At 40.3% G+C, this 15,492-nt stretch overlaps 1 protein-coding gene across 1 annotated transcript in view; it reads right to left on the minus strand.

Moving 5' to 3' along the window:
* The window catches only part of LOC138661808 (cytochrome P450 2G1-like), a 45,203-nt gene extending 32,827 nt beyond the window's left edge, over positions 1 to 12,376 (minus strand). The window contains exons 1-2 of the mRNA XM_069746738.1: positions 11,975 to 12,376; positions 3,561 to 3,746 (exon numbers count right to left, since the gene is read on the minus strand). Coding sequence (XP_069602839.1) covers positions 3,561 to 3,728 — 168 coding nt within the window. The 5' untranslated portion in view covers positions 3,729 to 3,746; positions 11,975 to 12,376. The remainder of the gene's footprint in view (positions 1 to 3,560; positions 3,747 to 11,974) is intronic.
* Between the last annotated feature and the right edge of the window lie 3,116 nt (positions 12,377 to 15,492).

The raw sequence follows: 15,492 nt of genomic DNA on the forward strand, positions 1-15,492 counted from the left end.
CCGAGTCACGTATGTCACAGGTTAAAAAATAAATAAATAAACATACTCACCTAACAATCCGAGGGCCCCTTGTAGTTGAGCATGCTCACAATTCTCGTCGCTGCTCCTCAGCGTCCCATCTGTCCGCCTCCTGGGATCGTGTGCAGATGGCGAGACCGCTAGGTTTTATGGGTAATTTCGCAAAGCATCGGGGGGAAAGGAAGATGGCAGCGGGCGCCAGCGGCTCAGCTGACAACGAAGGGTGAGTATAGCAGTTTTTTTGGTTTTTTTACTATTTTTAACATTAGTTTCTTTTACTATTGATGCCGCATAGGCAGCATCAATAGTAAAAGGTTGGGGACACACAGGGTTAATAGCGGCGGTAACGGAATGCGTTACCGCCGGCATGAACCCTGTGTTAGCGGTGGCCGGAGGGGAGTATGGAGCGTGCGGGGAGCGGAGCGCCGGGGACACAGTGTGGGGAGCGGAGCGCCGGGGACACAGTGCGGGGAGTGGAGCGCCGGGGACACAGTGCAGGGAGTGGGCGCCGGCCACTGAGTGTGGGGAGCGGAGCGCCGGGGACAGTGAGTGCGGGGTGCGGGCGCCGGCCACTGACTGCGGGGAGTATGGAGCGGCCATTTTCTTCCGGACTGTGCCCGTCACTGATTGGTCGTGGCTGTTTTGCGGCGACCAATCAGGGACTTGGATTTCCATGATAGACAGAGGCCAGGACCAATGAATATCCATGACAGAAGGACAGACAGACAGACGGAAGTACCCCTTAGACAATTATGTATATAGATAGGGATTTTCATATAAAGCTGCATGATCCGGTCATCAGCCCGTGTGATTAAGTGCAATAGTCAAGTATCAAGTGAAGTTATCGTGTGCATGGAGGGTGTGGAGACAGATGAATTGTAGGGTGCAGATTCACATGCAGATAGTATTTGGAAGGAGGGAACAGGACAAAGTTAGTTTACTGAGTAGTTGATGTGGTAGGCTTGTTTGAAGAGATGGGTTTTTAAAGCACGCTTGAATAGGTCGGGGCTAGGTATCAGTCTGCGCTGTATGACCGTGAGGGCCGTATTTACGGCTGTGAAAAAAGTTCCAGCTTGCTCGATCTTTTTCATGGCTCACGGACACTGCCTCCAATGTAAATCAATGGGGCCGCAAAAACAACAGAAGGTTGTTTTTGCGGTGTGCCGTCACTTCCGGTTTTGCGGTCCGCCATTTTTTTTCCCCAATACTTTTGCTATAGTATTGGGAACCTGGAAAACGGCGATCCACAAGTTTTTTGTGGTCAGTTATTGTGGCAGACCTTGAAAACTTTGGCAATACGGCCCGCAAAAAAGGCCCGCAATAATGGCCCACAAAAAACACGGTATCTGTATTAGAAGCCTAAATATTAAGCATGATTTAGTATATCATTATTAATATTGCAAACTAAAATTGTGATAATTATTTGTATAAATTTTTTATGAATAATATTTTTTTAAATAAATATTTTTTTTTCCATACACCTGATATGATGTTTGGTTAACTGATTTTCATTGAGCCCTACAGCATGAATTGATCTCCAGGATGTTGAGTTGAGAGTGGAAAAAAGAATGAACTGTTATGCGAAAAATAGGAAAATATGTGGATCATCTAAATGTTATTAGAACTTTCAATGCATTAATTTGGTTATAATTAATTTCTAAAATGTTTTTTATGTATCTTCAAAGTTTCACTCGTATAAATAAGAAGTTGATGACGTAATTGGTGGTTCTACACCACATGACTGCACGGGATATGACATAAACAGCTAGTGTTAAAATAGTATGCAATGAATAAGGATTAAATTCCGAAACGCGTATGCTCGATTTGCACATTTTTTCTGCCCATGTACAGCACATTGGTGCTACTTTTTAATTCTTCATTAAAGATTTCGGAATTTTATTCAACGTGCCGGATAGTTTTCTATTTCTACACATAGCCATGTAGGTTTAGGTAATTTTAAGCGTAAGGTGACCTCCGGGCCTCAACGATATAAGCCTCAAATTATTTAATTAATATATGACTTTCTTCCTATTTTTCAGTACATTGTATAGTAAAAATAAATGGTGGCATTAAAAAATAGAACTTGTCCTTTAAAAAAAACCTTATACAGTTATGCTGGAACAAGGGGAGGAAAAAACTTTCAGCAAAAATGAAAACTTGCTAACACAGGTAGGCGTTAAATCGCGGACAATGAAGAATTTCTGTTACTTTAACTAAAACTGAAAACAAAACAGAAACAATGGAAGGCTTGATGGTAGCAGGGCACCAGTGTATTCTGAAGTCAAATCACAGTGCAAAATATAAAATAGGGTAGGAGTAATGTTACCAAGAATCTGGACCTAAGTAAAAAGGTGCGGACAGTCAGAAAAAATACAGGAAAACGAAGGAAGGAAAGAAGCCGACCATACAGTTCAAAATATCGTGGTGAAAAATTAAATTAAGTTTATTTAATTGTAACCAGGTTAAAAATATAACAGAAAAAACAACAATGCAGGTAACAGAATAGATTACTAAAATCAAGGACGCACATCCAAAGCGGGACTGGATATTAAAGTGCCAGATTCTGACAAATCATTGAATACATACATTAGTGGAAATACTGCAAGGTATAAATAAAAAAAGGTAAAAAAAATAAGAGTCAAAAGAGTGAGTAATTCACAAGTGTATGTGGCTAGAAAGTGCAAAGTGTTGAATAGGTAAAGTGCTAGTGCAGCCAAACACCAATAGGTGTCACCATAAGTCCATGGTTATTCGGGATATATAAGATCATCATAAGATATCAGGGCACATTAACAGCATTAAGTAGGTGTATTGTGGAGGAGATAAGAAACCATATGAAAGTATATGGGAGTCGATCCAAAGTGGAGTGCAACTTACAATGGTAGTGAAGATCTCAAACTCCTGGATGGCGTCCTCCCCAACGCGCGTTTCGACACACTAACTTCATCAGGGGGTGGTGTCATTAGGATGGTGGAAAGTATAAATTTAAGTGTGTATTTTTAGTAATTTATTCTGCTGCCCGCATTTTTGCTTTTTTCTGTTATATTTTTTACCTGGTTATAATTAAATAAACTTAATTTGGTTTTTCACCACAATATTTTGGACTGTATGGTTGGTCGGCTTCTTTCCTTCCTTCGTTTTCCTTTAACTGAAGCTGACAGTGGCTGTCTCCCCAGATTCATTGAACGTAAGTGATTGTGATTTGATTATTTTATTCTTTCACTTATCTATTGTGTCACTCTGCATAAAATTCGGTAAAAAGCAATTATTTCACATAGCCTTACTATTTTCCTTTTTGCACTTTCTGAATCTCATATAATATGCAGCTTTGGAATAAAACCTTTGAGATAAAGTTTACATTTCTAGAAGCTATTGAATAATTTCAATATGATGAATAATTAATTTCTTTTTAACACATTTTAGATCAAATTCTGAAAAAAATTATACGGTATATACAAACATGTTTAAAAGCTTTACTATAAATTATAATTACAAAAATGCAATATAGCATTGTTCTCCTAAATGTAATGTAAGCATCTGACCTTGAGAAGAAAGTTCACCAGCTTTTCCCTCTTAATGTCCAACAAGTTACCAATCAGAGGCAGTGGTGCTGGACCAGGAGGAAGGTTACGTCTTCTCAATTTTGTATCCCAAGCCAAGTAGATCAAAAGGCATGTAAGTATCAGGAGCCCCATCCATGTAACGTCCATGGTTGGTACCTAGATGTGCTAGAAAGGCATAGCATAAATTATACCTATTCTGTACATACACGCTCCTCAACACTGAAAATGCAACGCCAACGCGGAAAAATCATGGAATAATGGAAATCACAGGATCGATAGACATGTTGATGATCTGCAAGTAATGAAAGTGATCCCATTTATTTGAGAACACCCCTTTAAAGAACTAATTACCGTAACTATAGAAGACAAACATCTTCAAATTAAATTTGTAGGATTCTCTATGAATATTATGGAGATTTATACAGCGCAACCAATACATAGAGTCAATACATTCCTAGTGTCTTTGACACTGCCCAATCTAACAGTAGAGCGAACAACTATGTAAACTCCAAAATAGCAAAGAAGTACGTACTGTAATAAAATCCTTGTTAAATAAAAAAAAAAAACAGAACCAGTTTAGTAATCAATGTTATAAAATATTAGTGCTCGAATTAACAGACTCTCTTACTTCTTTATACAATGAGATATTATTCAACACTTCACTGATTTATTTCTAGTCTCAAGAAAAGTTCTACTCCCTAACCAAGCAAAGATCTCCATTACATGCAATCATTCGGACCAATATCATTACTAAACAGCGATTTATACATTTCTTACCAAAATACTAACTAATCGATCCAAACATTTTTCCAATATTATGCATCCTTGAAAGAGAGGTTGTATCAAAGGCGGGCAGGCAACCGAAAACGTAAGAATGGCCATAACCACTACCCAAGACCCAGGACAGCCTCTCGCCTTGATGCAAAGCTTGTAGGCAGAGAAAACTTTTCATATGTTCTCCTGGAGATTCCTATGTAAGGAGGTTGCTGCCCCTGCTCCTTACCTGGAACCACTTAGTCAGACAGCTGGGTTCTCGGGGGGAAGACTTTCTGCTCTGGACACAAGGGACCATGTGACGGCTGGGGCAGGGGGGGAAAGACGGAGGTGTGGTCAGAAAAGTGCGGGAGAGCAGAGCGTGCGAGACGGAGGGGACAGTGTGCCAGAGAGAAAGCAGGCTGCAGCGCCACGCTCCCCATGACAGAGTGCTCCCCGTGAGGGCACTAAGGCTGGAGTGAGAGTGGGGACTTGGAAGCCTCCATAATCTGAGAAGACTCTTCCCCTGACAGTGCAGAGACAGTGACTCGAGTGCAGCCCTGGTGACCGCAGTGACAAGCAAAGATCCCTGAGTGTGATAAGTAACTGCCCAGTGTGTGTGTGTGACATCGTTACTACAGAGAAGCTGCCAGGCTTACAGAGACCCCTGTAGCAGTGACAGAGAGACTGTGCTATTTCCTAGTTCCAGTTTCACTTTGAGAAGAACAGGCTGCAGAGACTTAACCCCGGAGTTTCCAGGAGACAGAGAAGAGACCAGGATCTCAAGCCCTGCTGGTGACTGTACCCACGTTGGAAAAAGGACCCTCCAGTCAGGACCTCCCTGGGCTGATAAGTTACAAGAACACTCGTTAACCCTTTTGATTTTGCTTAACTGTTTACTGTTTGATTTGTCTCTATTAACCCCCTGTTTACTCCCTGCGAGGAGAATTTTACCCCTGTTAATAAATCCCCTTCAACAGTTGGTCTGTCTGTTCCGTGGTGACATACTGAGTTCCTCCATGTTATTACACTTACAGGACAAACTACTCCAACGTCAATTCTGCAAACTCGTATACTATATACAAACTGAAGTATAAACTAAATGGACGAAACACTCCACCACTAGATACAATCAGAGGGACATGCCAAAGATGACTCTTTTCTCCTTTACGTTTTACTTTATCTCTAGACCAATCCCTCAATTACCGTATTTACTACCCTTAATGGATCAACTAATGTTTCTGAGACTAGTCGTGATATTCCTCAAATTAGCAAACGATGCATTCATTATTGTAAAAAATAAACTGCATCTACCCTGAGGCAGCACGGTGGCTCAGTGGTTAGCACTGTTGCTTTGCAGCACTGGGGTCTTGTGTTCAAATCCCACCAAGGACAACATCTGTATGGAGTTTGTATGTTCTTCCCGTGTTTGTGTGGGTTTCCTGCCAAACTCCAAAGATATACTGATAGTGAATGTAGAATGTGAGCCTCAATGGGGACAGTGATAATGATGCATGCAATGTGTTGTGGAATAAATTGGCGCTATAAAAGCGAGTATAATAAATACCTCCACTTTCACATGATCTCCAGAAATAGGACATAATTCAGGATTCACCATAAATTTAGATCGAACAAAGGGCTTACCTCCACGGGATGCCAAAAAAAAAACAAGCTAGACCTCTTCCACTTAAATGGGGCACTATCTCTAATACATTTCTATCAGTCTCGATAACAAAGTTATATTAAGCTAATATCACATCATCCTCTTGATATTTCTTTTTACTGACCTAAGATATAAGAGAATAATATCCCCATACAGGTGACAATCCAGCAGCTGTCGGCTGTACACTATAGCTGACAACTTGCTGCATAAGCCATGATCTGTGTTGGCAATGTTCACATCTGTTTAACCCCTTAAATGCTGCTGTCAATAATGACTACATCATATAAATGGTTAACAGAGTGTGGGGGCTTCCTCATTATCCCCATCGGCACCCTGAGATCATGATTGTGTGGTCCTGATGTTTGCCATGGTCAAATAGCGGCCTTAGAGTCTGCCGGCTACAGTGACTTGTTCAAAAGTTAGCGACATTTAGATGGTAAAAATACACTTTTTCTTTTCTGTCCTGAAACTTTGCATGAATTCCTGAAAATTACCTGAAGGGTTAATAAACTACCTGATAACGGTTTTCAGTATGACGAGGGGTGCTGTTTTTAAAATGCTATCACTTTTGGGGGTTTCCCAATATATATAGGCAACTTCAAAATGGGATAGGTCCCTAAAAATTTTGTAAATTTCCTTGAAAAAAATGAAAAATGACTGCTTCATTTTTATACCTCCGAAAATGCTAACAAAATAAAAGAGCATTTTACAAATGGTGCCGATTTAAAGCAGACATGAGGGAAATGCTATTTAGTAATGTTTTGCTGTGGCATGTCTATCTGGATAATAAATAAAGGGATAATCATTCAAAGTTTGAAAATTGCAATTTTTTTACATTTTTCTCAAATTTCTGAATTTTTTTTTGTAAATAAGCACAAAACATATCGACCTAAATGTACCATTATCATAAATTATATAATGTGCCACGAAAAAACTATCTCAAAATCACTGGGATTTGTTGAAGCGTTCAAGAGTTATTAACACATAAAGTGACACTGGTCAGATTTCAAAAATTTGGCTCCGTCACTAAGGGGTTAATTATATTGAATGTAAAGGAGAAACTGTGAACCTGGAGACATCTGCCCATATCATATCTAGGGAGGGATCACCTTATTAATATGATGGAATTTCCCCATCTCCCATTTTTTTTACAGTCTTTACCAATTTACATTCGAAGAGGAAGAAAGCATTAATTATTCATATTGCTCCTTTATTTGGAAGCTCTTCTGACACCCAAGAATTCCGTTCCATACTTTATGACATCCAAAAGCTAAGAAAAGGTTTCAATTTTCCTAATATTCGAGCTTACAATAGAGGGGAATTAAGGAGAGTTGCTATAGGTCACAGATCTATCTTCACAGATTTGGCTAAAGAATTTAAGAAATTGACTCCGCATGGAGCTTTGGAAAACTTTTTACAGTTCTACAGTTCAGCGAAATCCCAGATGTCCATAAAAGTAACCCTCTTCTTAAAAAAAATGTGGCAAGCATGGCAAAAAAATAAATGAACCAAAGCAAAATAAAAGGGAAAAGATCTAAAGACCTTCCATGGCTGCCATGTGAGTGTCCCTTCCCCAAGTCTGTGTAGCAGAAACTGTACGGATTGGAAAAAGAATGCATGGTTATATTGTGTATTTAAAAGATACAATAAAAAATGGCCCCAACCAGTCAACTATTGCATGAATCACTGATTAATGTGAAGCATACCACTTAAGTATAGGAATGGTGGTGCATGGAACATGGGACGAAAGTATAATGGAAAAATGCAGAAAAAAAAGCCCTCCCATTCCTTCAAAATTATATCCTTGATGTCATGGTTTATTTGGTGATAATATTATGGTAGTGATATTACATGACTTTTGGTTTGCTCATTATTTGCATGTTGGTGGGGTGCGGGGGACTGGCGATGGTAATGGGTAATGGTTTTTGCATGTCCTGTTTTTTTTATTTCTCTGACACAGAACAGTAGGAGAAGTAACTACACAATATAAAAAAGTGCAGAAAAAACAGCACTCCCAATTCCTTAAAAAATGAAAATTTGATATCCTTTATTTCAATGTGATGAGACAGTCCTTAGAAAGCAGGGGGAATGGGGAAGTGGAGGAGGACAACAGCCATTTCACGTCTATCCCAGCGTTTCTGCAGGTCCAAGTATACAAAGACGAGCAACCACCTCTTTTAACAGGTAGACAGGCTAACAGGTTTTAACAGGTTAACAGGCATGTGGTAGACGTCATGATACAATTAATTGACATAAAACCATATCATTAAAAAAAAAAATTTTTTTTAGAAAAACAGACAAATCAGACCTGTCGTTTAACCCCATCGGGCCATTGGCATTAGTTTTTAGAATCCATTTAGCTTCTCTTTGCAGAAGATATTTATTATGGTTACCACCTCTTGCTGGACAACTATCCTGTTCAATGCCTGCAAATTGCAAGGCTTTCGGATCAGCGTTATGCTGTTCCACTACATGTTTAATCAATCTGGCTGAACCTTTTTTAGTTACCAGTGAGTGCAAGTGTTCCCTAAAGTGAATAAATAAAGGACGGATCATTTTCCCTATATAAAAACACCCACAAGGGCAAAAGATGACATAAACCATAAATTTTGAACTACATGTGATAAAATTTCTGACTTCATGCACAACAGAGCAGATCCTAAGTGGATTCCTAGTTGAATGATGGCCACAAAAAGAGCAGTTTCTACATTTAAAATGACTTGTCAAGCCAGTTATTAGTATCAGGAGAAATTCTATGTTTTACTAACACGTCACCAATATTCTGGCAACATTCATAGGATACGATCGGTCTATTCGATCGATTCGGTCTATTTGGATCTGGATAAGTTGGAAACTTGGGAAGGTGGCAGATGAGGTTTAACAATGATAAATGTAAGGTTATACACATGGGAAGAAGGAATCAATATCACCATTACACACTGAACGGGAAACCACTGGGTAAATCTGACAGGGAGAAGGACTTGGGGATCCTAGTTAATGATAAACTTACCTGGAGCAGCCGGTGCCAGGCAGCAGCTGCCAAGGCAAACAGGATCATGGGGTGCATTAAAAGAGGTCTGGATACACATGATGAGAGCATTGTACTGCCTCTGTACAAATCCCTAGTTAGACCGCACATGGAGTACTGTGTCCAGTTTTGGGCACCGGTGCTCAGGAAGGATATAATGGAACTAGAGAGAGTACAAAGGAGGGCAACAAAATTAATAAAGGGGATGGGAGAACTACAATACCCAGATAGATTAGCGAAATTAGGATTATTTAGTCTAGAAAAAAGACGACTGAGGGGCGATCTAATAACCATGTATAAGTATATAAGGGGACAATACAAATATCTCGCTGAGGATCTGTTTATACCAAGGAAGGTGACGGGCACAAGGGGGCATTCTTTGCGTCTGGAGGAGAGAAGGTTTTTCCACCAACATAGAAGAGGATTCTTTACTGTTAGGGCAGTGAGAATCTGGAATTGCTTGCCTGAGGAGGTGGTGATGGCGAACTCAGTCGAGGGGTTCAAGAGAGGCCTGGATGTCTTCCTGGAGCAGAACAATATTGTATCATACAATTATTAGGTTCTGTAGAAGGACGTAGATCTGGGGATTTATTATGATGGAATATAGGCTGAACTGGGTGGACAAATGTCTTTTTTCGGCCTTACTAACTATGTTACTATGTTACTATGTTATTCTAAATTGTTTAAATCTTTATCATTTTCCGAAAGATGCCAGTTTCCGTTAATTGCTTGACACAAAATGTTATCAATAGGGCTGTGTTTAAAATTAAAGACGAATCTCTCAGTTCTTCCAGTATTTTTAATCGATTTTTTTAAGCAATAAATCCCATTGTGTGGAAGTTTTTGCTCGATTCAAAGCATTTTTTACTATTTTGGGGGGACAACCCCTTTCAATAAAGTTGTTTGTCAAATACTCTGCTTGTCTGGAAGAAGAATTATCTGTATTATTTATTTTCGTTAATTTACAGTGTTGACTATATGGCAGTTCACATTTTACATACTGTGGATGAGCACTATTATAATGGAGCAATGATTTTAAGGAGGTAGGTACACTTTCTAAAAAACTTGCTGAAAAATGAATACCTGATTTTTTAGTAAAATACAAATTGGTATTGCATCCCTAAAATTCATAAATCACCTGTAACCCCACCCTCACTATTATATTGGAGCAATGAGTCAGTGAAGAAAGGTTTTTTTTACAAGTTTCCACAAACAATTTACCATTTTTTATCATTACTTTGCCATCCAAAAAAATCTATTTTTTTTATCACCGAATTCTGCGGTAAATTTCATATTCTCAATATTTGAATAATTTAAATTTAAAAAAACTGCGCTTCAGTGCCGGACTAAACCATGAAGACATCATCCACGTAACGCAGGTAATTTTTAATATACGGTACTTAATATATGGATTTACAATTGGTGCAATATAGTTTCAAAATATGCTACAGAAAGGTTGGCAAAAATGCAATCTGAGGTTGTACCCATCGCGGTACCGATATATTGGAGATACCATCTATTCATGGACTGAAAAGTGTTATGCAACAAGACAAAATTCAATGCTTAGATAACAAAATTTATGCAGTTTTCACTTTTATTAGTTTTTTTGTAAGATATATTCGATGGCTTCAATTCCCAAATATTGCAGAATTCGGGTTTATAAATTTACCACATCTATGGATGTTAACGAAAATTCATCTTGCCATTTGATTTCATTAATGACTGCCAAAAAGGCACCAGTGCCTTAGATGGGATATCTTTCAGAATTGGTTTTAAAAGCCAATCTAAATATTCTGACAATGGTTCCGTAAGAGAACCCACTCCCGAAATAATTGGACGCCCGGGAGGTTTACAAATGATTTCTGAATTTTGGTGATGCAATACCAATATTGTTCTTCTGGAAAACTAGGTATTTATTTTTAAGAAAGTTTTTAAGAAAGTGTACTTTCCTCCTCTAACTCATTGCTCCATTATACTAGTGTCATCCATAGTATGTAAAAAGTGGCCTGCCATATAGTCAACACCGTAGATTAACCAAAATAAATAATACAGATGATTCTTTTTCCAAGCAGAGGATTTGACAAGCAACTTTAGAGAAAGGGTTACCCCAAAAAAATATTAAAAAAATGATTTGGATAGAGCAAAAACTTCCACACAACAGGATATATTGTGTACAATCGATTAAGAATAGTGGCAGCATTGAGAGATTCGTCTTTAATTTTAAACACAGCCCAATTGATCAAATTTTGTGTCAAGCGATTAACAGAAAATGATAAAGATTTTGGAAAATGATAAAGATTTAAACAATTTAGCGGTAAATAGACGGATTGTATCCTATAAACGTTGCCAGAATATCGGTGCCATGTTAATAAAACATAGAATTTCTCCTGATACTAATAACTGTCTTGACAAGTCCCATCCCAAAAGCCATTTTCAATGTAGAAACTGCTCTTTTTGTGACCATCATTCAACTAGGAATCCACTTAGAATCTAATCAAAATTTATTGTATATGTCATCTTTTGCCCTTCTGGGTATTTTTATATGGGGAAAATGTGGTTGTTTGTCTTTGTATGCTTGGACCCACAGAAGCACTGGGATAAGCTCAAAATGGCTGTTGTCCTCCTCCACTTCCCCACTCCCCCTGCTTTCTAAGGACTGTCGCATCACATGAAATAAAGAACATCATTTTTTAAGGAATGATGAGTGCCTTTTTTTCTGCATTTTTTTTAATATTGTGTAGTTATTTCACCTACTGTTCAGTGTCAGAGAAATAAAAAAACAGGACATGTAAAAATGTTTGCCCATTGCCATCATCAGCCCCTCACCCAACCAACATGAAAATAATGAGCAAACCAAAAGTCATGTAATATCACTACCATAATATTATCACCAAATAAACCTTATCATAAACTGGTAACACTGCACAAAGAAGATTGAAAGTCACTTACTATAAACTGCAGTGCGTCTTGATTTTCTTCTTGTCTCATTAGTCGTCAAGGACAGAATCTGGATTTATAAAGTGTTCAGATGTTGGCATCAAGGTTGGCATTCAGAAAGCCTTGGGCAAGATATGAATTTCTTTGAAATAAAGAGGTGACCTATCCCTGTTTGTTCTCACGTACAACTCCAGGAATTTTATGAACAAATAAGCAATGGTCTTTGTGGAAAAAAAGCTAACAATCTTACACGTGTCACCTGGATACTTATTTTGCAAGGCAGCTTAGTCAGTGCTCTATAAGTACCAAGACATTACTGCACAATTTCCCCCAAAAATTGGTCGACTTGACATGAGTTTTTAAAACTTCATGACAGTATCATCGACATGGTGGACCCAGTGTGGCAGGTTCGTTAACCGTAGAGGTTTCCTGTACAGAAGAATCTATTTTTGGGAGACACACTATCGCATCAGTGTCACAGGTTTACCAAGACAGAGAGGAGTCAGAAGACCGCAGCGCCTGATATCTTCTACTCCTGCACTGATTAGAAGTACTTTACCATGGTGTAAATTTCTTTTGGCAGTACAAGGGTTAATCTGCTCTGTTGAGAGCTCCTGAAGAGCTAAGGCTCTCAGCTGTGCACTGTTAGCCACTCACATTTCCTATATATTCTGGCCCTGGCTAGCACTCATTGTCAGAGTTAGCTGTTGCTGCATGGCTGGAGGTTGTTGTTGGTTATTAAAGGAGAAGGGGGTTGGTGGATTTATCTGTGAATGTTGTTAGGTTTTGAGTGTGTGATAATTCCCTTTCGTCTCCTACTTTGGTTTAACCCCATACTTCACTCCCCAATGTATTCCTCTATTATACAGTATGTGTGAGTATATTTATATGTTTGGTATTTTTCATTACGTCTGTTCCTTTTACCTTGTTGGTCTGGGTGGTGTACTACGGTATACTACTACTCCTCTCTTCCCTAGGTGGGGAAGCGTACAGACTGAGGGCGGATTCACGAGCTAAAGCAAGGTACATGGCCCCATCATCTTCACCATCAGAAGAAATCTGGGGAACAGGGCTATCTAGGACACCCCTAGAGTTGGGACAAGGAGTCGTAACATTCAGTATATGAGCTCTATAATATATCCTGCAGAGAATTTTCAGCTGCAAGACCCTCTAAAAAGTAAAGTTCTGGATAATTGACTTTAACCAGAGATGAGATATTAAGTTCCATAAGTTTTACCAATTCACACACATGACAATCAAAAAATCAAAAAATTCTCCTATCAAATGTACCAAGTTTACAAACATCTCAAAATCATTAAATTAGTTGCCGTACACGCAGGTGATGCACAAGGTTCATAGACCAACTCTGCTACGGTGTTGGGCTTACTTAGGAGCTGCGTTGCTAGGTGACTACCTGGTGTTCACTGGAGCTCCTAAGGTTAGAATCAGGCTTGAGCTGCAGGTAGCCGCCAGGTACCACTCCTAAGCAGTCCCTAGTACTGCAGCTGCTGACCCCAAGGGTCATGCACGAGACACGGACTCAAGCTCTGTGTGCGGGACTCCAAGGGCAGGATGGATACTGACACAGAGTCACAGACATGACTGGATTTGTTAACTGGTTTTAGCAGTCTGGATATAGGGAGTACACGTTCAAACACTGGCCACACAAGGATCAGGGGATGAGGTTCAGTATCTGGCAACGTATGGACCGGGGAACGAGGTTCAGGACCTGCCCATGCATGGACTAGGGGACAAGGTTCAGTAACTGGCCACACACAGACCAGGGGATAAGGTTCAGGTACTTGCCACACACGGAGCAGGAGTTAGGGTTCAGATACTAGCCACACAAGGACCAGGGGTTGGGTTTCAGGACCTAGCCACACAAGGACCAGGGGAACTAACAACTTACTAGTAGCACACTTTACTTACTAATGACTCAATGTTGCATAGGCACCCCTCTATTGGGGAGGGAGCCTTTTATACAAGATACCTCCCAACTATTAGCTAGGGGCAACTTAGCAGGTGCATGTGCTGCCCCTTTAAGAACAGGGAAGCGTACGTGCAATAGTCATGCTGCTGGGACACAGACACAGGAAACAGGGAGCACACCAGGAAACACACAGTGAGGCAGAGGTAGTAAGTATGTCGGCATCCCTACATGGAGGGGGAAGGGGAACCATGCAGGGGCGCTCGCATTAGCATTACTTTTGTTCTCCAAATTTTTTCAAATGACAAACCATCTACAAACTAATTTTTCAAATTGGCCAAAATAGAATTGGGCAAAAAAATGCATCATTACAGGTTTTCTGTTGATGAGCCAGGTCTCCCATCTATTGGAGTGTAGAGGTTATAGTGACTCTCAGACCTTGGAAGAGGAGGTGACCCAAAATGTCTGTATACCAAACTACAACAATGGAATATCAAAATAATAGTGAATGAATAACAGTACATCAGCATGAGTATGGAGGATTTGTCATATCAAACTAATTTGATCATCTTCGAGATACATTCTAGACTGGACCGGGGTGAATCAATGGATATAACTTGATTCTTCAAAAAGCATTCGATACTGTGTAGCAAAGGAGGTTGAAACATCAAAAGAGAAGGCTTGGACTGAGTAAAGATGATTGAAAGTAACTGGCTCAGTGATTAAAAGGGTGGCTGTTAATGGTACGTACTTAGGGTCGGATTACATGATGCAGCTGCTGAAGACAGAGCAGGGGTCAGTGTGCAGAATGCTAGCAGGTGCGAAGGATACAGTGACACACAGGAGCCAGAGCAAGGGTTAGCATGATCTTTTTATCAAAACAGTGATAGTACAAGCAGGGGGGTAAAGGATGTGAACTTGCCGATGGGGAAAGTGAAATGCAGCAGGTAATAACAGGTTAACTTATCAATCTCTGTGCGGTGGAGGAAAGTGGCTGGAAGATCCCTTGGCAATGCCGCAGGCGGCGCGAGATGTCTCCGATCCTGTCCTGCAGAAGGGCGAAGCACTGTCTCCTTGCGATGATGAATCCTCCATGTCCTTCGGCACTTTATCTCCTCTCCTGATCCGGGCACACGGTGGGGTAGAGATGAAGTTTAGCGGCACAGTGGAAGAAGTAGAAAGTTCAGTAGACAAGACCGCAGTAGAAGCACGCAGTCCAGCGGTCACAGCCACAGGCACGGGACGGTCCTTAGAAGGCACCGCAAGGATGGGACTAAGTGGTGCCTCTGCGGTGGTGAGCGAAGCCAAGGTATGCACTCTATTCTGGTCACTATCCGCTGCAGATGTCTCTCTGGGCTGAGGGTAGTACGTGTCGACAGTATCGCTAACTGGGAATACAGGCACAGCTAGGTGGCGTGGATCCGTCGAGACGGAGTCAACCATCTCACTACTCACAAGCTTATTCCCCGCCAAGTGTCCTGTGTCAGTCAGGAACCTCTTCCCCCTGGAATATTGGTGACAGTCCTGACAGTTCTGGCCCAGACACGCAAGAGGGACCATTGACTCAGTACACCTCCCTACACTCTTCCACTATTTGTGCTCA

This window comes from Ranitomeya imitator, chromosome 2 (assembly GCF_032444005.1).
Source record: "Ranitomeya imitator isolate aRanImi1 chromosome 2, aRanImi1.pri, whole genome shotgun sequence".
Classification (NCBI taxonomy): Eukaryota; Metazoa; Chordata; class Amphibia; order Anura; family Dendrobatidae; genus Ranitomeya; species Ranitomeya imitator.